Raw genomic sequence first — 26,680 nt, forward strand, 5'->3', positions numbered from 1 at the left:
TTCTATATATTCATCAAGTGTTTCCCAGATATCCAAATATTTTAAAAACGGGAATATGTAAAAACAGACTTGAACACCACTGGACACTTAATAAACCATATATTTTTAATTCATTACATATAAGTGAAGAATGTGACATTATCATATCCATCCAAAGAAAACAAGACTGGGAATGACTGACAGGTGACAAAGGTGAACCCGTCACTTCTGATTGTGCCTGCAAGGATGAAAAATGTTTGGAACAAAATGAAAGTTTCTTCACATTAGACAAAAAAGGCACTTAAAATAAATAAATAAATAAATACAGTAACATAAATACAGACTTGTTGGAGGTAAAGTGACATGGATGAGAGGTCAAGACAGAAGAAAAAAAGAATCATATTCATAATTTAAATTAAAGCGTGAAGTGTGTATCCTAAATCCTCAACCGCTCATCACCATCCGGACAAGTTCTGAGGAGAGACAGAGAAACTCAGCGTTAGTAGATGAGAGTTTAGACATTTCCTCATTCTCTAATCAAACATATAATGTAACCATCTATAACTGTGAAACACAAACACCAGTTGGTCGGCGTGCAATGTAAAGAATCAAAGAATTGCACTGCTATAAACAGTCAGAACCGTTTTATTTTTCATTCAACAACGTTGTGCATTTAACGAAATGTGCTTTCATTCTATTTATACAGTGATTTACCTTCATAGTTGATGCAGCCGTTGGCATCCTCATGTCCTGCTAAAAGAGTCTCTACTTCTTCTTCTGTCATTTTTTCACCTGAAGCACACAAAATACTTTAAGCTAATTTTCACACAAGACACAACAGCAGGGTTGTTGCTACAGATAACCGCCTGAGGTGTTCAAGATGTGACAAGAAAGACGACCATTGACTTATAAGACCTTATTTGCACAGCCTTGGTATTTTGTAGGCCTTACCTAATGTGGTGAGGACATGACGCAGCTCTGCTCCCATCACTGTGCCATTACCCTCTTTGTCAAAGACACGCAGGCCTTCAACAATATCCTCAAAAGAACCCTGGTCTTTGTTTTTAGCGATGGCCTGAAGCATGGGGAGGAACTGCTCAAAATCCAGCATTTTATGGTTCATCTCTGTTGAGGGTAAATATAAAACTCAATTAATTCTTCACAAAAGGTTTATTTTACAATCTCACAACTTTTTCAAGCTTCTTTCTTCATGATAAGGACTTTGTGTACTTCATAATGGTTTATACACCTCTGTAGAAACCTCGAGTGCTTTAAAGATGTGATTACTCTACATGCTTCCCACCACAAGTCATCTTAGCATAAGCATGTATACTCGTTCTTTTAGGTTGTATCTTAAGAAGTTGTGGTTGCAATTGGCTCATGTCATTTGTGATGGGTGATTCGGTGGCTTGCCTTCTAACTTGGGGTTTCCCAGCACTTTGAGCACCTCAGCATTGACAGGGTTCTGTCCCAGGGCTCGCATTACATCCCCACACTGGCTGTAGGTGATTTTCCCCTCACCCGTGCGGTCAAACAACAGAAAGGCCTCCTTGAACTCTAATGGAGAGACAAAGATCAACAAGTCTAGTTCAGATGTGCAGTTTACACAAGGCTACATAGTTCTATGGGCAGACATTTACCAAAGAGCTTCCAAACCCAGAGATAAAACATTTATTGAAGGAAGTTGATATATCTTGATTTGCCTAAAGCTGTTAACACAAACCAGCGAGCGCATATTTACAGCAGTAGTCGTCCCTGACACTGCTGGATAGGTAGGTATCCTGACATGATATCTGTGTGTCGGTGTCATATCAGAGTTCAAAAGCAAATTAGTTCTGCACATGTCCGATGATGTCATTTCCCCAACTGACAAGTCATTTTCATATTATGACATGTAATGACAGTTGTTGAAACATGCACTAGCCTGGTCATTTTGATGGTAAAAACAGTGATCAGAGAAACATTTGTATGATTTTACTTGGTTGGGCAGCTTATAAAAAGTGGTCTCCTAAGTATTTTCTGCAAGTCTGGCTAGATCTACCTCTAAAAGCCAATCAATATTCACTATTGCACCTCCACAAACAGATCTTGAGATGAGCTTTGGAGTCAGTTATGTTGCTATAGATTATCAGCTGGCAGGATAAGGATCTGCTGCTATTTTGATTTGGAATAGAAATACAAATACGGTAAGATAAACGCAAGGATCAATTAATCTCACATTTGATGCAGGTGGCCAGATCAGTGTGATCAAATATGCACACTACACTTCAGTATTACAGGCCATCAGTGAGGGTATCATGAAGCGTCCTTGTGTTGTCGTCGTCCGCAGACATGTCTTAAGGACAACACAAAACATACTGCGTTATGCATAAAAGACTAAATCTGCATTACTTGGGTGAGACTACTTGTAGACAGTGGAGTTAGGGCACAGTTGGAGAAATGACTGTCTTTACAGGTGCTTGTTGAAATGGAAAAGCACTGATGGGCTGGTAGGTGGAGTAAAGCACATTGTGTTGTGTTAAAAAGCAGCTTTCCATGCCTGTAAACAGATCAGTAAAGTCAGGACCATAAACCAATTCACTAAATGTTCAACTGCTTAACACAAATCCTCTTAAAAGACTGCTGACACTTCACACAAATACAATGGAAATTGTCCCCATCGACGTGCAGGTTATTCAAAAGTTGTATTAAATATGATTCAGCCTTCAAGCAACACACGTGTACATTTCACACAGTTAAATGTTTTAATATCCTCTCTCTCAGCTCGGTTTATCATCATTTACCTGCAGGGATCCAGCAGTTCTCACGTGCACATTTTGAGCTACAAAGTCAGAAGTCATAAAGCTATTTCAAGAATGTGCCAATGACATTACTTTGACATAATAGTCATCAGATTTCTTAAAAGCCCTTCTGATAACCGTAAATCGAGAACTTACCCAAAATCTGATCCTCTGTAAAGTCAGACTGGTTGAAGCAAGTCAAGAAAGAAAGAAATAAAAGAAGAGAATTCAAATTAAATGGTGTAACCGAGAAAAAAAAAGATGTATTGAATAAACAGGCATTAGAGGATAAAGTGTCGCAGTGAGGAGACTAGCGTTAGCTGGTCCCGGGCATCCACCGCCTCTTTACTTCCAATATGACACTGTATTTTCCTCTAAAACTGACAAATTGGCTTCTACAATAATCGTATCAGCAGGGCTTACCATCATTGCTGTTTAGAAGACAGTGCGCGCACAGCCGAGGGGTTTTAATCTGGTGTGGAGTCCAGATGGAGCTGGATGATGATGGACGCTGCTGAGCTAGCTCCGGCAAGGACACGCCCCCGGTGACGTCACCGCGGGTTGTGCAGCAGCAGCCAATCAAATCACCAGATTTCAGAGCAGCGTCTCTCGCGTATTTGCAGAGGCTGCAGCTTCAAGGCTGATTTATGGTTCCGCGTTAAATCGACGCAGAGCCTACGCCGTAGCCTTAAGCGTACCCTACGGCGTAAACTCTGCGTTGGTGTAACGCAGAACCATAAATCAGCCTTCAGAGTTCGTTCAGGGCGAAGTACGACGTCCTACGTGCTACACTACACCCCCACGATTTGAAGGGTTAATATATAGAAACCAGTACTCGAGTTGTAAAAAAAAATCAGGGGGGATGGTGGATTTTATCATAGATAATTTGTGCTGAATACAAATAATATAATATATTATTACAAATAAGAGCACTGACCAAAACACCTGCAGAAATACTGCAGGAATGACATAGCAGCAGTTAAATGCAGCCTTCTGTAAGCTTTAAATATCCACTGGGCTTACATCAAATACATCAAAACACAACAATAAAAAACACTTTTCTGAACTTATCAATATGACTCTGTCCTTCACAGGATAAGTAAAATGGATCACTGCAAAAACTCAAAATCTTAACAAACATATTTGTCTTATTTCTATTTAAAATGTCTCATTTTAGTAAAAAAAAAATCTCATTACACTTAAAACAAGACTCATCACTGGAAAAAACAACAATTTTCACCTGTTTCAAGTAGATTTTCACTTGAAATAAGTAGAAAAATCTGCCAGTTGAACAAGATTTTTTTGATTGTAATGAGAAGATAAATCTTGTCCCACTGGCAGATTTTTCTACTTATTTCAAGTGAAAATTTACTTGAAACAGGTGAAAATGGTCAAATAAGTTATTTTTCTGGTGATGACTCTAAATAGACCTCTATAGAAGTGATTAATTTATTTCTATCATTCAAAATGCAGAAGTAATTATGTATGACTTGAAAAAAAAAAAGAGAGATGCATTGAAATAGTCTTGCAGTTGAAGTGCAACTGTCCCTTTAATGCCGACCATGAAATTGATGAAAACTATAGCCCTTGTCAAAAATATAAGATTTGTTCAGGAAAAGTAAATATACAGTTAAGTCAAATACTAAGGGACACGTTTTTAGGAGAATCATTTTTATTGTTGAGTTTGTAATTTCCATCAGGCCCTTCTGCTTTCAAATTCATGATGATGCAGAGTAACTGAAGTTGTAACAATAAATGAGCACTTGAAATTCCTCCTAATACATATTAAACATACTGGAGAAATTCTTCTAAATTCTCCTTTTCATTTTGTTTCTTCACCGGCTGCCTCGCCACACTGAAATCGGACAAAGTCCAGGACCCGAGCTTGCTTGCCCGCGAGGAACTGGGCCACAGTCCTGCTGGGGTCTGACAGGAAAGTCTGAGGAAGGAGACGTGTCTCACTTTCACCACAGGGGAGATCATCCATGTTGCCCAGGGACAGGGGGGCCTCTCCCACTATATGCTGTCCGAGCTTGCGACCCAGCATGTCTTGTTCTCCTTCCTTTCCTCCCTGAAATACGACTAGAGCACCATATCGGCCCATGGCCACCTCATTCTGGCCACCGACACCGCCGTGTACATATGAGCCAAAGTGCCAGTCAGCTGGGACCCCCACCGCTACCGCCCGCTTAACTGACATGTTCTCTCCAAGGCGACCTGAGAAGAAATAATGAAGCCTGTTAAAATCAATGACAATAGGTTTAGTGGCTACAACGTGGTGCTACAATCACTCACTCATCATATTTTAATGTTGTTTTCGGAGATGGGTATATTAAAGCAAATTGAGTCATTTAGGACTGCTGAGCATCTTCAGTAACAGTCGATTTTTGGCACGTCAAACGTTAACGCTGGCAGCCCTTATAGAGGGAATGAACCCACATTAATGGTCCGTTAAATAATTCAATATGGCTCTCACTACCATCACATTAAGAGTATAACAACTATTGAATTGTATACGGTTGCTTGTGACAGGGACCTTTACAACAGACTGAAGGATCAGGGGACCATGGACATTAACATCTGTCTGGAAATAAGGGGTCTTGGTACTTATATGCACCTTATTTCTATGCTGTGAAAACTCATGAAGCAAAGCCTCAACTCAAATAAAAGCTTGAAAACCTGGTCTGACTTAGAAAAGCAGGTGAGGAGTGTGTTCAAGCCAATTCTTAAAAATGTCAAGAATAAAGTCAATCTGAATATATTTGGACAAGATTACAGTTCTTTATCAGAATATATATGGTAGTGTTACTTATGTTGTCATGGGTAGCAACTAGCAAACATTTAACCCTTGTTGCACTAAAATTATTTTCACCCGTAAATCTAGGAGACAAAGTATTCAATGCAATTCGTCAATTTCCAACAAGAACCTCTGTAAATTAAAGCATACCGCCCGGCTCCAGCTTTCTCATGACAGTGATAGAAAGATGCTAAATCCAAACACCTAGTTATATTTAAAAGTGTCTGTTTTCCAAACGGTTTTCAGGGGTCATTCCCTGATGGTTCTGTGGGACTAAAACATCTGGAACTTTTTATATGCAGTAAAATAACAGTGTTTTAACAGGCTTTGTTGCATATTTCCTATACTTCTTGTGTGTAAAACCAAAGTTAAAAATCCTACAGAAAACTAAAGGTATAACATTTAGGAAATTAAAGACCAAAGGGAGGTTTGTGTGTTTGGCATTTTTCTCTGCTTAGTTTTCATTCAGTGGACCTCGGCCATTTATGTAGATGGTAAAGCCTGACTTTTCAGCATCATATGTGAGACCACTAATAATTAAAGCAGAATCAATCCTCAGCAAAGTTGAGTGTCAACACATAGGGCCAGTAAAACAGGACAGGGGTAGAGTTATTCAATAGTGACATTTGTAGATAATATTTCAGAGATGGACAATCATTGTTCTTGGTACTGGCAATCAACCAGCACTGAGAAGTTAGTTGGTGCCTAATTACTTGACCAAAGCATAAGCTCACACAAGAAGAGCATCTTCCCTGTGAACATCTGCCAGTTTAGAGAGAAATATGTATTTTGACTGCTTAACAATGAGATAAAACTGTAAAGATGCCTTCATGTACATTAATAATCTTAAATGAACCCTTTCATGTTGTTATTTGATATTTTCCTTCAACGAATGATAATTATAGCCACTATAAGGTAATGAAGACAGTAACAAAATGATTAAATTGTTTCTTCAGATGTCTTTATCCACATCTAGAAGTTATATTATCATTTCACACTTGAGAATAAGCACCTGTCATGGTAAATAACCATTATATGAATTCACCAGCTCTCTCATATATTACTTTTTTTCGCTTGACTTCCATAATTATTGACCAAAAAAATGAACTATAGATTCATGTATATGGTTGAAGAAGCTTCAATTCCTTAGAAATGCTTGTCATGATAGGAAATACATGGAAATTGTATATATATATATATATATATATATATATATATATATATATTCAGTCAGTTTTAAGACAAACTGTCTCTTCAGAAAAGTAAACTTACTGACCTATTGTGAGAGCCACCTGGTCGGCCAGTGAAGTTCCTTCCCCTGTGCTGAGTTTGCTCAACTCATCTCCCGCAAGGAAACTCTGAAAATATTTTATATCAGACGAGACAAAGTAGAACAAAGGGTCCTGAGTTACTGATGCTACACAGAATAGTACAGGGATGTATATGCCTTCTTTCCCCATCTGAAGGCCATGCAGTTACGTGGCAGCATTAAGACCGCACAGATGTTACAGTTTCAATGCTGACTACAAGTATTGATGAACTATAAATGCAAACCATTTACAGCTCCTCTTTGTGATACTACTAATCCTTGAAATATGCTTAAAAAGTGGATTTATGGATATTTGAAATCCATCGCTCCTCTGACATTCTTTACTTGCTGGAGTGATCAGAATACTATATTTTTTTCCCTCAGAAATATACAAAACAGTCAAATGCATCTTATGTCACACATTTTAATGAGTAGTTTGCGTTCTAATCAGTGCCATAGAACTAGGGGTTGTATAGCACTAATAAGGGTTATGAAAGAACCTGATTAACACTTTCACAGCCTTGCTATTGGCACTTCCTCTTATAAACTCTCACCATTTAAATAAAGTGTGCTCAACCTTTCCCAAGTGGGCATCTTTACCTTCACATATCCTTCCTGGCGTTGCGTTTTATTCCGATGGTGAGCCAAAGTAGCAAAGGTCACATCCTTTACCAGCTGCTGAAACTTTTCATTGCGGGCGACAAAGTCTGTCTCACAGTTCACCTGCAGCAAACAAACATGAGCAAAGCCAAATGAATACTAATGTGCAAAGTGATCAAGCAATTATCTACCAGAGAGTTCAGGAAACAGTGATGCTGCAAGTAAATCCCTTTACCTCCACCATCACTGCAGCTTTGTCCCCAACAAACAGACCAATGAGACCTTCTTTGGCTCTTCGGCCCTCCAGCTTGTTTGCTTTACTCCAGCCCTCCTTCTGTGCCTGCTCATGTAGCCAGGTTTCAGCCTGGATGGTTAACAAATGACATCAGTAAGTTATGGCTTGTTCTTTCAAATAACAATAAAATCTGTGCACACTGTACCGCAGGTGAGTGCAGGTAAATCCTTGAGAGGGGGGTTTACCTGTACGATGTCATTATCAAACTTCTCCAGCGCCTTCTTGCAGTTAATGAAAGTGTAGCCGGTGCTTTTCCGCAGTTTCATCAGGAGGGCTTTGTCTGCTGACAGCAGCTGAGATCCTGAGTGAAAACACTTAACATGCTGGCAAATGTTGCCCTGAAAAACATGATGAACATCAAGTTGAACTACATTCACCCTAAATGTGTGAAGGAGCGCTACAGAAGGTCCTTCCTCCCTGCAGCTGTGAGACTACACAACCAGCACTGCTCCCAGTAGACCACATACATAACAACCTGACAATAAATGTACATACTGGAAAATGATGTGCAATATCATTCACTGCAACGTGCAATTATTTAAATATCCGTCTGTATCTTATTTTATATACCAGTATTTTTTATTATTATTGGGTTAGGCTACCAGTACTGTTTATAGTGTGTCATACTCGGATATTATTATTGTATTATTATTATTTCTATTGTTTTGCACTATCCCCTTTGCTGCTGTACACTGCGAATTTCCCCGCTGTGGTACTAATAAAGGAAATATCTTATCTTATCTTATCTTATCTTATTTTATGCAGTGAAATTAAAAAAGGAAATCATGCTGAAGTAAGACCAATATTCCATACTATGTCACATAATTCTGCAGATTACAGGGCGTTTTTCCACTAATAAAGCAAAAATAAATGTGTAGCAGCAACATAATTAGAAAGTGCCCTAATAATAATGTTGCCTGGTAGATCAGAAACAGAGGCTGACGGTTAAAAATCAAAACAACTCACGACAAGACTAATCTTAGGTGAAAATTCACAGATAAAATTTTACACACTCACCTTTGCAGCATCTCTTAAAACAGTTCTGAATAAAAAGGATAACAACATCCTTAAAACCTAGAATAAAGAAGTCTTACGAAAACTGAATGAATGTCATTGAAATCCACGCTGCGGAAAGACGGAAGACGTTCAGGGACAAAAAGGTTTGTGCAAAGAGATTTGTTCCCCCTCCACGCCGCCTAGAGGTCGGGAGGAAAACTGCATTTACTGAATTCTTGTTGAAATAATTTAGTTTCCACGAGAACATTCTGCAATATCTTGCGCGAAATCTGAATGCAGTGCTCCGAATCACTGTTTTTAATGTTTTGGTTTTTCTTCCATATGGTTTCAAATGAAGGCAGTCAATATGCAGAACAAACAGTCTTAAAAATGCACTTGTTCCTGGTGCCACTTGTTTTTGAAAATGACTGGTGTTAATCAGAATCAGAAGAATCTGAATCAGAAAGAAGTTTATTGCCAAGTAGTTTAACACAAACAAAGGAATTTGTTGTGGTGATTGGTGCAATACAAAAGAACAAATAATATTAAAAGAAAAAATATACAACATGTTGGTTTTAAAGTGCTGGAGTAATGAGTCTGTACAAAGGTGACCTAGGATCAGAGGTGTCAAGTAACGAAGTAAAAATACTTTGTTACCTTACTTAAGTAGAAATTTTGGTTATCTATACTTCACTGGAGTAATTATTTTTCAGACGACTTTTTACTTTTACTCCTTACATTTTCACGCAATTATCTGTACTTTTTACTCCTTACATTTTAAAAACAGCCTCGTTACTCTATTTCATTTCGGCCTTTAAAAAAAAACTATCCAGTTAAATTGCGCCGTCCGGATAGAGTGAATTTGGTTGTTTCAGATGTTCTTGTCCAGTTTTGTTCTTACATCCCTCAGATTCCTGCAACTAAACTTTGATGTACATTCCAATAAAGGTTAGGATAAATGATAACATGCCTCTGAAGTACAATTACAATTACAATTACAAATTACAATACTTATAGGCAACTAGTCATCATATCTTCTACTCTCTGAAACACACGTTAATGCTCAATAGTACACATATATGGTTCTTTAATATGTTTGCATTATACTAAGATGCATTCATTTTCAATGGCTTTTGTCCTTAATGGCTTTCCCCCCCTTACATTTACTTTTATACTTTAAGTAGTTTTGAAACGAGTACTTATATACTTTTACTTGAGTAAAAAACTTGAGTTGATACTTCAATTTCTACAGGAGTATTTTTAAACTCTAGTATCTATACTTCTACCTGAGTAATGAATGTGAATACTTTTGACACCTCTGCCTAGGATGTGCATTAATGTGACGCATAAGGTCATAAGTGGAGTCTTTCCGTTAATGTAACGTAGAGTGGGGGGACTGTCTGTGGTAGACGGGGGAGAGGGGGGTCCAGGGCTTTGTTGACGAGGCCAGCTGCAGTCGGGAAGAAACTGTTTTTATGGCCTGAGGTTTTGGTCCTGAGGCTGAAACAGTTTGTGTCCGGGGTGGGAGGGGTCTGCCGCAATCTTTCCTGCACGCCTCAGGGTCCTGGAGGCATGCAGGTCCTGGAGAGATGGAAGACTGCAGGCAATCACCTTCTCTGCAGAGTGGAAATTTCAGGAGCTTGACAGACTGATGACTGGAGGTGCAGCTGTTGGTGTACAGGGAGAAGAGCAGAGGAGAGAGAACGCAGCCTTGAGGGGATCCGGTGCTGATGGTCCGAGGGTAAGAGACATGTTTTCCCAGCTTCACATGTTGCCCCCTGTCAGTAAGGAAGTCAGTGATCCACCTGCAGGTGGAGTCAGGCACGTTGAGCTGAGAGAGCTTGTCCTGGAGCAGAGCTGGGATGATGGTATTGAAGGCAAAGCTAAATCCACGAACAGATCCACAGGTTCCTGTGGAGTCCAGGTGCTGGAGGATGAAGTGCAGGGCCATGTTTACAGCATCGTCTACAGACCTGTTGGCTCTGTAGGCGAACTGCAGGGGATCCAGTAGTGGGTCGGTGATGTTTTTGAGGTGTGGCAGCACAAGGCGCTCAAAAGACTTCATGACCACAGAGGTCAGGGCGACGAACTGTAGTCGTTGAGTCCTGTGGTCCTTGGTTATTTGGGGACAGGTATGATGGTGGAGGTTTTGAAGCAGGCTGGCACGTGGCATGTCTCCAGGGAGGTGTTGAAGATGTCCGTGAACACCGGAGACAGCTGGTCGGCACAGTGCTTCAGGGTGGATGAGGAGACAGAGTCCGGTCCTGCTGCTTTGCGGGGCTTCAGTCTTTTAAATATCTTGTTAACGTCTCTCTCCAGAATAGAGAGGGTGTGGGGGGATGGGGGTGGGGCCTCTGGGGTGTGAAGTTGCAGAGAAACCTGCTGAGGAGGAGGGGGGTGCAGTTGGAGGGATGGAGCTGGTGAATGTGAATGCAGTCCTGGCGGGTGGTCAGGACTGTCCCTTTGTCGGTCTCATATACTCACCGGAATGGTATTAACCTCAAATTATTGTCTCTGTGTGGTTTGCAGTACAAAAAATTGATCTTCAGGAATAATAAAGACATATCAGTCCCTAATACTGATAAAGACACACAGACAGACAGACAGACAGACAGACAGACAGACAGACAGACAGACAGACAGACAGACAGACAGACAGACAGACAGACAGACAGACAGACAGGCAGACAGAAAAAATACTAGTAAAACTACTACTATTGGCTTATAGATTGTTGTAATTTGAGGTAGATAAGATTTTGTTTTTCTTTTAAATTCAGAACAATCCCTCAAAAACAAAACATGTCACTTTTTCTGTTCTTGTTCAATTTTTTTTTTAAATATTAATATGAGTATCAGTTAAAACAGCCTATTAGTCGTTCCAGACTTGGAGGACAAGTCTAGACATCAAACCCTCAAAAAATCTATCTTTTATTTTATAATTTTCTGTCATGTATTTGAGAAAATAATTCAATAAACAATCAGAACACTTTGAAACACTTTGAAACATTTGAAGCATCCAATGCACAGCTTGTGAGATGTGCTTAGTGTAACCCTGATACAAATACTCAGGTATCTTAAAAATTGTATTAAAACAAGATTTATCACATCATTTCGATTAGTAAAGAGGGTCATTTTTTCTCTCAACTTTACTTTATTAATGAAGCACTTTAAAAACAAAACAGTTGTGTGTGACGTGATTAACTATTTTTCTTCTTCCTCTGCCATGCTGAAAAGTTTTTAGTATGAGGGTTGCTCGTGGGCTGTATGCAGGGGTGCAGATCCGATGTCAGGATTGGGTGGGACACCAACGTGATTTTAATTTAAATTTTTTTACCAATATGCAACTCATACCATGCTATAAATTAGTAAAGGATTACCCATCCTAACAGGTATATGATAATCCATTGATCCACCAATTGATTATTGAAAAGGCTTCGTTGAACACAGACGCATACGACCGGGAGGAGGCAGGAAAACAGCGTAGAATGTAAACAGAACGTTGACAAAAAGTAATTGTCGAGCCCGTCAAAAAATTTTAAAAATATTAATTCAGACTAAAAAACCAAAAATTTATGGAGTAGCAATACTTTCATTCTGTACACCTCAAAACGCACCGTGGATGTATTATTTTTTTAGAAATATATTTTTAATAAATATTCTACATATTCAACCTTTAAGTCTGAAAATACATTTGTTCAATTTTGAATAATTTAGGGTCTTTTTATTGGGAGGAACAATTCATGTTTTTCAGAAATTGGGGGGGACATGTCCCCCCCGTCCCCCCCGGGATCTGCACCCATGGCTGTATGACAGAACATTACTGCATCATTACTATTATCTAAAATATGTTGATGACAAAATTAATTCTTTTAAAAATTACAAGAGACAAATATCAACAAGAGAGTTGTATTTGAAACATACTGTATTTTAATGATTAAAACCGACATGTTATTTTAGGAGGTTCTTGAGATCATATTTTGCATTTTAAATAATATTTTTGGAACATGTTTTTCTACAACTATACTTACATTTTGTTTCAGGAGAAGTATAATTTACACAGCTATTATATTTGTTCCGTGTGGATTATTTGAAATTTTATGGGTGCAACATAAAATGTCCTCTAATTCTGGCATACTCCTGTATAGTTTCCATGTCTCTAAAACTCTGTGATAAGAGTATAGATTTTGGCAGTTGAGCAATCTTTGCATGTTTGTTATATCGGGGTGTGTGTGACCTCGGCCTGATCACCAACACTGAAGCATGAGCTGTTCTCTTTTTTTCTGAGTCTGAGATACATGGACCCCATGAGAAAAACAACATGTGGTCACTCTGGTGGGAGGAATAACAAATGTCCTGTGGCAGATGTACTTGAAATAGATTTTGGCACTATTTTGCATTAAACAAACTGATAGAAAATAAACATTTCGCTGATAATATGATGGAACTGATATTATTTTTTGAAAAAAACTACAAAACTGTAAGTCTAAACTTGCAGTGGCAGTGAACTCAGAGTTGGTTCCCAAAAAAGAAAAGAAAAAAAACCTCCTTTTTCTTTGGAGGTGTCAAATAATGATGCAATGTTCCTTCAGGCCATGGTTGAGAAACTAAAATATTTCATATAGCGATAGATTTTTGAATGTGTTATTAAAGAAAGGTACTTTGTGATTAAGGGGTTGGCTAGTTTTCAGGTGGTTGTGTTTGGATTGGTTGGCAGACAGTCGCTATAAAAGGAACGCCATGATAACAGTCAGCTCACCCTTTTTCAGTCACTGCTGATCCAGGATGAAGACCACCGCTGTCCTTCTGGTTTGTGTGACCCTGTTCTGCCAGGGATATGGCAGTAAGACATCTTTTTTAGTTTATTATCTGCATGGCACAACTTTACCATAACTATGTTTTACTGTAGTACAAAAAAAAACATGTAAATCGGCATTATTTGGAATATGTCTTGCCTCTTTCCAGACAGCCTGGACTCTTGTCGTGGTCGGTGTGGCTATGGAACAGACAACAGTTTCACCTGCCAGTGCAACCCATCCTGTGAGCGCTTCAATGACTGCTGTTCAGACTACACCGTAGAATGCAAGGGTCAGTAACAACATTAAGAAAACGTGTGATTTACACCAAGAATGAAACAAAACGTATGCCCCAAACATGTAGAAATGTGCAGCTAGTTCATCTAAAGCTTGTATAAGGGGGTGTAGCGAGGGGTTGTGTGATCATCAGTCCCTGATATAACCATCAGTGTGTCAAAAAAAAGATTTGTACTTTATCAAAGCAATACATGCAAATTAATATTTGTAGAAAGAAGAATCATATTGTCAAGTTTTGTCAAATGTATACTTGCCTTAACGCTTTACAAGGCAAGTGACCATATTTGGTAGAACCTATACTATGCTACCTATACTAGGATTATTAAAAGAAGCTAGAATGTTAATAGAGGTCCTTTGATATTCTCCAATACGTCTTGCCTCTTTCCAGAGACCCAGGACTCTTGTCGTGGTCGGTGTGGTTATGGAACAGACCACAATTACTCCTGCCAGTGCAACACACCCTGTGAGCGCTTCAATGACTGCTGTCCAGACTACGCCAAAGAATGCAAGGGTCAGTGACAACATTAAGAAAACGTGTGATTTACACCAAGAATTAAACAAAACGTATGCCCCAAACATGTAGAAAAAATGTGCAGCTTGTTAATCTAAAGCTTGTATAAGGGTTGTGGTGAGGGCTTGTGTGATCATCAGTCCCTGATATGACCATGAATGTGTCCAAAAAGCCATTTATATTTTCGCATAGCAATACATCAGAAATTAATATCTGTAGAAAGAAGAATCATATTGTCAAGTTTTGTAAAATATATACAAGGTTAACCCTTTACAAGGCAAGTGACCATATTTGGTAACTTCAGTACAACTATGATTATTAAAAGAAGCTAGAATGTTAATAGAGCTCCTAATATTCTCCAATTACCCTCTAGAGTTGAACATTTTAAATTTCAAGTGTTTTATTGACTGCCATATAAAGGGTAAAGAAAGGCTTCATATACGTGTAGAGCATTTACAAGTTCTGTAACACTATGACTAATTCAGTCAGCTGTTTTAGACCATGGGAAAGAGCCCATTCACTGGAAAATAACAATTTTGCCTTTTATTTATTTATTTTCTAATAACACTTTAATATTGTTTTTGTAGAAAAAAAACCCAAACTGTATTCCTGCACTCGACAGAGTATTTTAACAGTTCAGCTGTTGTACTTTTATTTAAGAAAACGATCTTAACTATGTTCCTCTATTTTTTTGTTATATGAGAAGCCTCTTATGGCCAAATCTTTTGAAATATGACCAGTAGGTGTCGCTGCAGTGCTGTGTAACTCCATCAAAACCACACACTCTTATTACTGTTTTTTTGTTGTGGTTGTTTTTTTTATTGTAAAAGAGGCTCAAGACTGCTGCAGATAAGTGATAATGCAAGACGACATGTGTGCACATGTTTCTTATGTCCTACAGATGGTTCGGATGGTGTGACTGATTCTGAAATCAAGGCTCTTTCTGAGACACTTTATGCCCTGGACTCAAACAAGGCTTCAGCCTCAGAGTTGATCGTTGACACCCAGGCTCTGGTGTCAAACTCCCAGACTGGCTCCCAGAACGATCTGTCCTCTGGCCCGTGAGGAGTCTCTTTTATCTGCACAGCACTTTCCCATGGCTCTTATTCTTCTCTATCTGAATGTATGCATGTCACACTCATTTATAATGTCTTCAAGCTTGTTCACCTACCTGGACGAGGCTACTCTTTTTTCCCGGCCCACCTATGCCACTCTGCTGGCCGTACTGGACAACTACAACAGAATCACTGGACAGCCGGAGGACTTGGACGCTCACCAGCTGGCTGAGCAGGACAAGTTCCTCAGTGAAACCATGTCCAACACTGAGCTGGGCAGAGAGCTGTTTGCTTTCCTCCAAACCAAGGGTAATACGTCTATGTGTAGTTAACCTCGGCACAAATTCAGCAATACTTTCACCAGTGTTGGCAGTGGATGTCTTTCTTCATTTAAAGGGATCTATAAGTCAGAGGCGGAATTTATTCAGGACCTCAAGATGATGTGGTTTGGTCTGTACTCCCGCAACAACAACAAGCTGGACTCCAGTGGCTTTGAGCACATTTTTGCAGGTCAAAACAACACAGACGTCTTTTTAAATAGTTGTAAATATGTTTTCTTTGTGATTATACAAAATAAAAACACCTACATTCTATAATAGGAGAGATCAAGGGAGGAAAGGTGTCTGGTTTCCACAACTGGATCCAGTTCTATCTTCTGGAGAAGAGCGGACAGTTGAACTACTACAGCCACAACTTCAACGGCCCTGTGAGCATCTACAATGAAACACATTATGTTCTTATATGTTGTGGTTTCTGAAGTCATTTTTATATGTTTTTCTTCTCCTGTGGACAGTGGACTACATATCCTGATGTCTATGGGATGCAATTCATGTGGGACGGCTACTACAAGCAGGTGGGCTCAGCAATCATTGGCTGCAGTCCGGAGTTTGACTTTGCTATGTACAGCCTCTGCTACATTACTCGGCCTGGCAAACGGTAAGTTAAGACACGCGTCCTTTAATGTGAATTATCAGTGAGATGTCTGCAGAGGCAAAATGAAATGAAATTCCATCCCAAGCAGAGTCTCCGTGGTTGCTGTCTTGCCTAATACCAGCAGACTTGAGAACAGTCTCTTATTCTGTGAACAGTGAAGAATGGACTTTTGAACCTTCTTTGGAACCTGGCTGAAATTTTTGCAATCTGGCTAAATAATGCCTGAGCAAATCCTTGTATGTAAACTCATGATTTTTATTGTTTTGATTTCCCTCATCCATAGGTGTCACCTCAGCCTGGGCGGAAAGCCGCTTATTATCCAAACTTACACCTGGAACAACTCTTCCTATGGGAATGGAAAGAAATACATTGGTTCTGCCTTCCCTGCATCTCCCTAAAAATATGGGCCACACGATGTGCTAGAAACCGAGCAGATTGCTCGTGTTTCATAACACCTTTGACATACATTTTAAAAAAATTATGTTTTCCAACAAAGAATCGCACACATCAGGAGTTCCAAATTATGTGCAACCTTTTTTTACTTCAAAAAGTTAAAATGTATGAGGTGACAAAAATGTAGCGCATCAGCATAAATTAGTTCAATACATGCTGCAATAAAGGCGAACAATCTGCAAATCCGATTCATCTTCTAATGTTGGTTTCTTTTCTCGCGTTGGACAGATTAATCAGCAACGAAAGCCTCCAGAGGACTTTCACAGAGCACGGGAGTGGGGCTCTCCCTTAAGGCCACGATCAGCCTGTGCCTAATGGGGCAAAAAATGGGCATTTACACACCCTGAGCTGGCACAATGCTGACACTGACCCGTCAGTCATAAGAGCAAGTGTGCATTGGGCACAATTGCTTATTGTCTTATGTTGGAGCAAAACAAAGCATAAAAAAACAACAAAATGCTGTATTTGAACTCATGAAAGAAAAAGAAATGAACAGATCTTATTCTGCTTGACCTGCTTTGAACAGTAGCACTAGCTGAACCTGTTCTATCAGCTGTCAGTAAAGCTGTGCATGTGTGTGTGTGTCTTTAACTCCCCAGTGTGTGGTTGTGAGCGTGTGTGCCTGTGTGAATGGGTGCATCCTTCTGCGTGTGTGTGTGTGTCCAGCTGGGATGGGGGTTGATTTTACTCTTTCACTCATCTAGGGTGACTAACAGGATAAATTCTGGTCTGCCGACAGAACAGGGGGAAACACTTGCTGCCCTGTTTAAAGAAAGTATTACAGGAGATGGATCTGCCACTGATCCTATTGTTCACCGGTCTGCGAGCATTCATGCATGAAAAAAGAGAGAGCGAGAGCACAAGACCAGTCAGTTAAGAGGAAAACTTCAGCCTTTAGTGATTCATCTTATTTGGGCCTCACAAGCAGTCAAAGTGTTACAGCAGAAGAAGAATAAAGTTAGCTGAGGGAGAAATTTCTCCTGCTGTTTTGTCTGGACATATTACATTTTCTGAGCTGGTGACTCTGGGAATTAGAAGAGTAAATCTTTGCTCTTTTCACACCGCCCCCTTTTTTGAAAACCCCTGTAGAATCAAATTAAATCACAGGGAGGCAAATAAAAGAAAAAAAAAGATTCAATTGTATCTTTTGTCCGTCACACAACTTCATAATCAAATTATGGCTGGCCACCCGCCAGTGTGTTCTCATGTCTTCCCAAATGGGCTTCTCCTTGCAGCTCTCGTGAGCCACCTGACTTTTGTTTTGTAATTATATTATCCCGCTCTCCCTTTAGCGTGTTGTGGCTAATGGCTGAGCGGGCTATCCCAGCTGCACATGCAGAAACAAAGCTGCTTATGGGGCCAAACAATAGACCCGTGGAAAAGGGACGCCTGAAGGCGGTCAGCCAATGAGCACGCACAACAGGGGGGCCAACATAGGGTTTAGGAAAGGGTTAAGGGGGTTTTTAGGGGTTCATGCAGAGGAGGGCGTCAGTTTAACTCACTAGATGGTTCCATCATTGAGATGGTTAGTAGAGGGACACATGGTCAACATCACCCCTGTCTCCCTGGGGTCGGAGCTGGGCCGGAGGGAGGTTTAAGTTTGGCTCAGATGCTGGCCATTTCTAAAGTTGATGGGGGACCATGAAATACAGAGCAACATTCATTCTCTGGCCTATTTTTGTCTGCTTTCTGAAAAATGTGATGACCGTATTGTCATCGCTCTTGCCATTGGGACTGATTTCGAAGTGGACACAGACATATGTAGGGTGAGAAACAATCTTGCACAGCTGAAGGGACCTCAGATTGCCATTTGAGATCGCCTGCTCTCGTAATGTACAAAAACTTTTTAATTGCTGCACATGAAGTCTGTCCTCATTCACTCGAACAAATATGCAAACACACTCCAACACACCCTTCATTCTGTGGTGTCGACATCTCTCCGAGGACTTCTAGTATGACAGATGGACAAAACTCAATGTCCCCCAATGTTACACACAAACACACTGGGAATTGAGAGGAAGGTCATATTTGTGCGTGGGTGTGTGTACTGAAGTGAAGTTTTATCTGTCCATCGTTTATTTTGAATAGCTGTGAACTAAATTCCTGTCTCACAAGCATGGCGAGGAAAGGTAAGGAGGAGATAGAGCAGCCGAGGGAACAAGATGGACATCTGAGCCACAGACTGTTTAAGAGAAGACCATCTGCAATGGGGCTTCATCATGTGCAGCCAGAACAGAAAGAATGGGGGACATCATGACACGCTTACATTATAGTAGGATAAAAACAATTAATGCTGAAAGCACGTCTAAATTTAAGATAAAACCATACAAAGATTAATTTTGTCATGAAAATCATGTGAATTCATAAGTTTGTTTGGATCTAATTTGTAGTTCTAAGGCAAAACAATGATTGGCATTTATTATTTTTTGTTATTGCAAAGGCATTTGGAGCGTTTACCATGGTCTTAGAACAGGTCCGCAGCTATTATATTCCTTGCTGGTTCCACTCAAAGGATGCAGGCAGCCCTCGATTGCAATTCACATTTCAGGATTCAAGTGTGGAATAAAACAGAAGAAGATGCAAATAAAATGCAGCAGGCAAGACAGTTGGCATTTGAATGACCTGGGAGCAAGAATAATAAGGTTTGAGTTTGTGAATAACCATGTAACCTATGTAAAGCTTCATGGTAGGAGCACTTTGAGTGACTAGGGCGTTCACTACATTTTATGTATATTCTATATACATTCCACAACAATTATAATAAGTGTGTGCATTTTTCCATGTGAATCTGTCAGTGTAATAGGGGAGGTAATCAGCATATTAGTGGACTGGTGACCTGCTAAGATTGTGAAGCTGAACTGGATGAAACATGATGGATAGATATTATCAAAGCCTGGTGTCTTAAAGTTTGTGAACATTTTCAAATGTATCCCTTTGGAAGTGCTAAAAATATTTAGAGCAGGCAATCAAATATAAAAATATCATACATAGTTTTACAATTTGGAGGCATCACATTACAAAAATGCATATAGGCTGTCATTCATGAAGGATAAATTCAGAATAATGCTTCTGAATGAGTGATATCCCAGATACCAGAATCAGTCCTGCAGTCAGTGATTGTTATTTGTCTTATACGCAGTTTTTAAAAACGCAATCCATGCCAAATAATGGGCACCAACGCGCTGCATTAGATTAATTAAGAATGCCTTTATTTATAAAGCGATTTCTGAACAGACCTGATCAAAATCCAAGGTTGTTAGGGCAACGTGTTGGAAATAGCTTCTTAAAATGTGAAACTGAATGAATGAATGAATGAATGAATGAATGAATGAATGAATGAATGAATGAATGAATGAATGAATGAATGAAGTTTATTCAGTCATTGCAACACAAAACAACACCAAAAAAACATTGTACACAGCATTAACATTTCATACAAAACCAAAAAAATGTGTTGAACAATAACTGAAAAGGCATAGGCTGAAGCAAAATGCTTATAAAAGCCTATCCTATATTACCAACTTTCTATTTTTGGCTACCGACCTCCAGAAAACCAAAGAAACAACAAAAGGCAAAGAAACAATAGAAAAGCAAAGAAACATTTACAGATGGTCAATTGCACTTATAAATTTCAAAAATAGCTTTACAAACCATTTTCATAAATACAACAAAAGAATGACATGTTTTTAAATTTATGTTGGCATCATTCCAGAATTTAACTCCAGTGATGGAGACACATCTCCTTTTCATACCTTTTTTAGCTATTTGTACTGTGAAATTGCAGACACCTCTAAGATTGTAACGAGTCTCCTGAATTGAAAAGAACCTCTGTATTGGGTCAGGGAGCATTTTTGATTTTGCTTTAAACATAATTTGTCATTCAAACTGTCTGTACATTAATTGCATTGTCTCACACTGTTAGATAGATTGACCATGAAGTGAACCCACCATCCACTTTAGCCTTCTGAGACGCCACCAGTGCATTTTAAATATAATTTTAACATGAATAACACTGCTAAAAAAAGAAAAGTAAATTTGAGCATAAGGTTCACTTACTGGAATATCTAGAAATTTGAACCAGATCTTTTGATTATCTTCATCACTGCATGCTGAAGACGTTTTACTAAAGAAAGTTTTTCAACCATAGTTGGCCTTTGTTGATTTAACACCACGTCACGTTTAGTGAATGCTGTAACGAGTGTTCACAATGAAAGTGACGATTTGCCTAGTTGATCAGTAAGAATTAAAGACAATTTTGCAAGTTTAAGAAATGTGCAGCGGGCCCCGTGAACATATTATAGGTTATGTTACAAAATCCATAAACTGAGCACATATAGGCCTATACCACTGCGGAAGAGTGGAAATGAATCCCTAAAGTCATATTGCGCATATAACTGCACACCTCAAGTGAGCGTTACCCCTTCTGGTCAGAGCAGCCTCCTGGGAGAGAAAAACTTGTTTTACAGCCCATCTCAGCAGGGCGAGGGGATGCATGGCAGCAAGAGGAGATGGAGCAAACACCTGCTCACATGCAACTTCAAGCTGTCACATACAGTTAGGCTCAGGCGGCTGAGCGCGTCTCCCCACCGTTCAATGCGAACGTGCTGCGGATTTAGTGGCCGCAAAACAACAAAAGCAGGGCCTCTGCTGTCTGTCTGGACCATTTCTGTGTGTTCATCTCCCTGACACACACCCACCCACACACACCCTCCCACATACACATGACAAGTGCAGCTCCGGCGGGCCCGTGCCACGGGCCGGCCACGCGCTGCTTCAGCAGAGTGACAGGAATGGATGGGAGTGGGAGGAGGAGCTTCAGGCTGGGGGTTAAAACCGCGGAGCCCCCGCAGAGTCCCGCACTGACACACCGAGCATCTACAAGAGGAGACGACCCGAGCTGCAAAGCTGCACAAAGTCCAAACTGTGATTTGTGGACAAAGAACAAACATCTGGAAAACACCTTGGGGCGGTGGCGGCGCACATCAGCACAGGTATGTGTGTGTGTGTGTTTTTTTAAAGGAACTTTCAGGGACTCAATATGAATGTGTGAGCAGTGCAGACACACTTTTTCATTTTTTCAGCAGTTTTTCAGCTTCAAAAGACAATTTCAACTGTGGCATAGTTTTTAAAATATTTATTTAACTAAAATAATAAAACATAAAGTCAAGAGGAAATTAATACAGACTCCTTTATATATATATTGACATATATAAATGCCAAATTAAGCTTCATAATATAAGACACGTTTCATTTGGCATCTAGTTATTTTGGAGAAAATTATATTTAGATTTTTTAAATGTCAGTTTGTATCCTCAGTTTGGCCGCTGAACTGGGGGATGTCGATCTTTCACTTAATCCCATGGTCATCGCTTCATCCATGAAGTAAATCCTGCGCTGTCCCAGATTGAAGTCCTGTCAGTGACTTTATCTTACGGGAGCATTACCAGTTCACAAGATGACCGGGATTAGGCTGACCCCGAGTGGAGGGAGGAGGAGGGGACAGCACGTATAATAGATAAATAATCATATATGGAAAACATTAACAAACAAAAAAATAAAACATAGTTCACCATCACCGAAGTAGCCTCATCCCTCGCGCACCTGTAGTCCCTTAACAGGGAGCTGTCCAGTGCTGAAAGTCGCTGGCGGTTTTAGACTCTATACTGACAATTTACAAGATGAATGCTTTACAGACCCTTAACAGAGCATGTATGATTAATGTTGTTGCTGATAGAGTCAATGAGAAATTAATACTGGCTGTCAACCGAAAAACAGGATCTTAATCTGTTAAACTTAATCCTGCATTACTCTCTTAGTGCCTCCCCCCCCTCCAAAAAAAACAAACAACAAAAAACCAAACAAAACCAAAATAAAAAAATATATAGGCCACAAAAAGAGGTTTAATATATATATATATATATATATATATATATATATATATATATATATATATATATATATATATATATATATATATATATATATATATATATATATATATTTATATATATTTATATAAACTTTGACAAGAGTTTTATTGGCAAAGAAAAAAAAACCTGGTTGCCTGATTGATAATTCACATAATTTAATGTGAAACCCACATTTTCATACCTTTCTCCATAGTCATGATACATAGCGTTTTAAATCCTTCAAAATATACAAAACAGAACAAAGAGAAATATGTTCAATGATCAATTATCTATGGTAATACAAGATTATTATTACTAAAACTTGAGCTGTGGTGTTTTGTTTTATCTTCATAATGACTTTACTATCAAATATTTCAACTGGTTTTCAAAATTTCAAATAAATGCTTCATCATTAAGCACAAAAAAGTGGAACTCATATCAGTGCAATTTCAATTTAAATGCATTTAGTTTCTCCTGCCAACAGTATTTCATATCTGGGGTTGTGGAGTTCTGATTTAAATAAAAAAGAATGTGTTATAGAGAAAATAATCCTCAGTCTATATAGGTTTAGGATAGAAAATTGGCAGGTATTGATTAGCGAAATTATTCTGCAGAAACTGTTTAGTCAAAATCTGGACCATGCAGATGTTCACATAAACATGAAACTGGGATGTATTATTCACAGCATTTCTATAGCACAGATTACATGAAACAGTAAGGTCAGAGTTACAATATAGAAAAAACTGTCATTAACTTCAAATGCACATTACATAACTTTTTCAAAAAAGAAATATTTGGCCATTACTAAAAAAAAGAATTTGTTAATGTCACAACTCAGACAAAAGTACATGCATGTGAAGGCTGTTTTCTGTTTTCAGAGTTCGATGATGATTAAGCCATATACAAGACAAGTGGAGGGAGAGGAGGTGGTTAGCACTCTGCAGTGGATGGATGGAGACTTGAGCTCACCTGACGGAGATACAGTGTCATTGCATCGCCACAGAGCCAGTGGACTGGGTCAGCAGGCCATGGAGATGGGAAGTGAGGAGGCAGAGGAAGAAGAGGAAGATGGAGAGGAAGAACAGGAGGATGACAGTGAGTCCAAGCGACGAGGACCCAAGAAAAAGCGAATGACCAAGGCTCGGCAGGAACGTTTCCGTGCAAGACGTATAAAGGCTAACGCCAGGGAGCGCTCACGTATGCACGGATTAAATGATGCACTAGAGAATCTGCGCACCATCATGCCATGTCACTCCAAAACACAAAAACTATCCAAAATCGAGACTCTACGACTGGCTCGCAACTACATTTGTGCTCTGTCTGAGGCTCTGGAAGGAGGGCTTTCCACAGAGAGCAGGGGTTTCATGGAGACACTCTGTAAGGGCCTCTCACAGCCCACATCTAACCTGGTTGCTGGCTGCTTACAACTGGGACCAGCTGCTGGGGTTATGATGAGACCTGAAGACAGACATGGAGTTCGCCAACCTCCTACTCCCCTCAGTGGCATGGTGAGCTACACCTCTCCAGGCCTGCCAAGTCCCCCCTATGGTACTTTCGACTCAGCTCATGTGCTTCAAGTGAAGGCCATGAAAGCAAGACAGTATGAGAATCACTCGCCGCATGAGTATAATGACGGTGGTGTAGGAACCCCTCCCTATGACGGCCCCCCTACACCACCCTTAAGCATAAGCTGTAACCTTGTGCCCAAGCAGGAGCCGTCACCCCACTACCCACCTCCACATCACTACTCCCCCTCCCCTGTGGATCAAGTCCTCTATCAGACTCAGACTGGCTATGAAGTACATTTAGAAGGGCCATATGACTCCTACCATCCACCACATATGCTGCCGCGACAGATAACCGCTGTCTACAGAGACTAAGAAAGATCAGGGGAGTCGATTCTGGCCTAGCCATCACTTAAATCTGATTCATCAAGATTAGTCTACGATTCTTCATGAAGCCAATTGCTGATTTCTTGTGAACTTAAGACACACAAACCTCTCTCAGAAGACAGACTGCAAGAAGAAAAACTGTACATTGTTTTGTTTTTTTTTTCTTTTACTTGTGTGGTGCATTTCCACAGTAGACTAGCACTGCTCATCATGTTTAGAGTATGTATTTGAAATGACTTCACTTAAACTAATACAATGTCACAAAACTGATAACCAAATGATCCGGGGACCAAACAAGTCCTACTGTGAAATGTTGCTTTAGCCATTTTGACCAGGTGCTCTGGTACCATAAAATAAGCACTTCTAATTTAGTTTTCATAACATGAGATAGACATGAAGTATTTTTTATTTATTCATTTATTTAATACCGCGTATGTGGAGTTTGTTCTGACATGTCTGGTTTTTCATTTGCATATATTTCTTGTGAAGGGTTCTCTTTGTTTGCTTAGTTAATCTCCTTATCCTTCTTTTGTGTGCAGTGCCCTTTGTTGCATTATATTTGATGTTTTGCTCTCAAAACACAGTCAGACGTAGATTTGTGAGCATGATGTACTTGATATTTTGTGGGCATTGAAGGAAGAAAAGAACATGTTTTGATTCATGGAGAAAGAAATTAAAACCAAAAAGAATATGAATCGGGGAAATTTGAAATGGAGTAAAGATAAAAAGGCACATACATAAATCTCAGGTTACAGTAATATAGTGAACGTTTTGGGCTCGATATGATGGTCTTTTTGTTGTAGTATTTTTTTTTTTCATTTATGTTTCTGTTTGGAAAAGGATCTTATTAAAATATTCAAAAAGTTATTGTATTCAGCTCTTATTTTATATTCAACAATTGTGTGTATTTGCGATAGATAGATAGATAGATAGATAGATAGATAGATAGATAGATAGATAGATAGATAGATAGATAGATAGATAGATAGATAGATAGATAGATAGATAGATAGATAGATAGATAGATAGATAGATAGATAGATAGATAGATAGATAGATAGATAGATAGATAGATAGATAGATAGATAGATAGATAGATAGATAGATAGATAGATAGATAGATAGATACATTTCCTCCCTTATTTTTACCAGCTCTCTGGTTTAGCTGCACTAATCCCAGGGCCGTCTTTTAATGAGGGGCCGATGCGTGAGGCTGGATTGCAAGATAAAGACTTATGATTAATGTGGCTGCCCGTCTGTGCAGACTTTCCTCTTCACTGACACTGGGTCAGCATAATCCTCTCCTGACATCTACTCTAGTCACAAATAAATACTCACAGAAATGTCACTGACCGTTCATATAAGCTCGAGATATTCATGAACACTTGCAATATTTAAATAAAGATTTACAGGGTAAAAAGAAATAATATTACCTTTTATACTTACTGCATAAGTCGTGTGTGTGAAAATTAAATGCAGTTAGTAAAATATGCTTAAATAAACAGCAGAAGTATGAAAATTAAGATAAAAAACAAGCAGCATGGTTCTGCAAGCAGCCACTTCTGGTGTTCTTTGTCCCTGGTGGTCAGTGTAAAGGCCACCCACAGAGAGGTCAGTTAAAGAGGTCACAAGACCACACCAGGTCAGGGCTCAATGGTGGGAATGGTCACCATTTGCATCATCACAGTTTCGGGCTATCTCCCTGTGCATTTCTACACATTTTTCAGCAGCTCTCCATTAAGAAGAGAGAATGGTAAGTATGATGTTAGAGGTTATATTAAGGATGACATGTTCATAATCCTTATAAACATGCTGATGAACATCCCATGCCTGATCTGCACTGGGAGAAATATATCGCTTTGTTTTCATGAGGATTAGTATAAGCCTCTGTCTGTGTGTGTGTGTGTGTGTGTGGTTGTGTGCGTGAATTTGCACTACCAACCAGGAAAACCATGGATTGACTTAGAGGGGTTGGGATGATAAACAAAAGAAGGACATCTCTCTGCTCATTGGGCCCAGACTCCCTCAGACAGGACATTTGGTCCTGAACATAGATGATGCTCTTTATACACATGATAAAT

General features: G+C 39.4%; 4 protein-coding genes across 4 annotated transcripts; 2 read left to right on the forward strand and 2 right to left on the reverse strand.

The window, feature by feature from the left end:
• Positions 1 to 88: 88 nt before the first annotated feature.
• On the reverse strand, positions 89 to 3,296 carry myl6 (myosin, light chain 6, alkali, smooth muscle and non-muscle). Its single transcript, XM_061727581.1, has 6 exons — positions 3,183 to 3,296; positions 2,916 to 2,943; positions 1,393 to 1,536; positions 931 to 1,104; positions 694 to 771; positions 89 to 452 (listed from the first exon to the last, which is right to left on the reverse strand). The coding sequence occupies exons 1-6, from the start codon at positions 3,186 to 3,188 to the stop codon at positions 424 to 426; spliced, it is 459 nt and encodes a 152-aa protein (XP_061583565.1). The 5' UTR covers positions 3,189 to 3,296; the 3' UTR covers positions 89 to 423.
• Positions 3,297 to 4,375: 1,079 nt separating this feature from the next.
• tsfm (Ts translation elongation factor, mitochondrial) lies at positions 4,376 to 8,925 on the reverse strand. The gene is made up of 6 exons (XM_061728600.1): positions 8,778 to 8,925; positions 7,946 to 8,098; positions 7,701 to 7,829; positions 7,466 to 7,588; positions 6,833 to 6,914; positions 4,376 to 4,976 (listed from the first exon to the last, which is right to left on the reverse strand). Exons 1-6 carry the CDS (start codon positions 8,823 to 8,825, stop codon positions 4,582 to 4,584), a joined length of 930 nt encoding a protein of 309 aa, XP_061584584.1. The 5' UTR covers positions 8,826 to 8,925; the 3' UTR covers positions 4,376 to 4,581.
• Positions 8,926 to 13,490: 4,565 nt separating this feature from the next.
• Positions 13,491 to 16,986, forward strand: endou (endonuclease, polyU-specific). Its single transcript, XM_061728601.1, has 9 exons — positions 13,491 to 13,596; positions 13,719 to 13,841; positions 14,235 to 14,357; positions 15,259 to 15,418; positions 15,516 to 15,721; positions 15,809 to 15,922; positions 16,012 to 16,118; positions 16,206 to 16,348; positions 16,629 to 16,986. The coding sequence occupies exons 1-9, from the start codon at positions 13,539 to 13,541 to the stop codon at positions 16,741 to 16,743; spliced, it is 1,149 nt and encodes a 382-aa protein (XP_061584585.1). The 5' UTR covers positions 13,491 to 13,538; the 3' UTR covers positions 16,744 to 16,986.
• A 4,668-nt stretch (positions 16,987 to 21,654) lies between these two features.
• Positions 21,655 to 25,466, forward strand: LOC133449450 (neurogenic differentiation factor 4-like). The gene is made up of 2 exons (XM_061728603.1): positions 21,655 to 21,789; positions 23,586 to 25,466. The coding sequence occupies exon 2, from the start codon at positions 23,592 to 23,594 to the stop codon at positions 24,585 to 24,587; it is 996 nt and encodes a 331-aa protein (XP_061584587.1). The 5' UTR covers positions 21,655 to 21,789; positions 23,586 to 23,591; the 3' UTR covers positions 24,588 to 25,466.
• Positions 25,467 to 26,680: the final 1,214 nt, after the last annotated feature.

Source organism: Cololabis saira, chromosome 8 (assembly GCF_033807715.1).
Source record: "Cololabis saira isolate AMF1-May2022 chromosome 8, fColSai1.1, whole genome shotgun sequence".
Taxonomy (NCBI): Eukaryota; Metazoa; Chordata; class Actinopteri; order Beloniformes; family Belonidae; genus Cololabis; species Cololabis saira.

What these genes read in the sequence shown, in the direction of transcription:
- myl6 (XM_061727581.1), bottom strand. An exon ending in TACAGAGGATCAGATTTTGG is followed by an intron (nt 1,537 to 2,915) that starts GTAAGTTCTCGA and finishes TCTCTCCATTAG; the next exon opens with AGTTCAAGGAGGCCTTTCTG. An exon ending in CGGCTGCATCAACTATGAAG is followed by an intron (nt 453 to 693) that starts GTAAATCACTGT and finishes GTCTCTCCTCAG; the next exon opens with AACTTGTCCGGATGGTGATG.
- tsfm (XM_061728600.1), bottom strand. Translation starts at nt 8,825, where the DNA reads ATGTTGTTATCCTTTTTATTCAGAACTGTTTTAAGAGATGCTGCAAAG. An exon ending in TTGATAATGACATCGTACAG is followed by an intron (nt 7,830 to 7,945) that starts GTAAACCCCCCT and finishes TTAACCATCCAG; the next exon opens with GCTGAAACCTGGCTACATGA. An exon ending in GCCAGGAAGGATATGTGAAG is followed by an intron (nt 6,915 to 7,465) that starts GTAAAGATGCCC and finishes AAATATTTTCAG; the next exon opens with AGTTTCCTTGCGGGAGATGA.
- endou (XM_061728601.1), top strand. Translation starts at nt 13,539, where the DNA reads ATGAAGACCACCGCTGTCCTTCTGGTTTGTGTGACCCTGTTCTGCCAG. An exon ending in GTTCTGCCAGGGATATGGCA is followed by an intron (nt 13,597 to 13,718) that starts GTAAGACATCTT and finishes GCCTCTTTCCAG; the next exon opens with ACAGCCTGGACTCTTGTCGT. An exon ending in CTACACCGTAGAATGCAAGG is followed by an intron (nt 13,842 to 14,234) that starts GTCAGTAACAAC and finishes GCCTCTTTCCAG; the next exon opens with AGACCCAGGACTCTTGTCGT.
- LOC133449450 (XM_061728603.1), top strand. Translation starts at nt 23,592, where the DNA reads ATGATGATTAAGCCATATACAAGACAAGTGGAGGGAGAGGAGGTGGTT.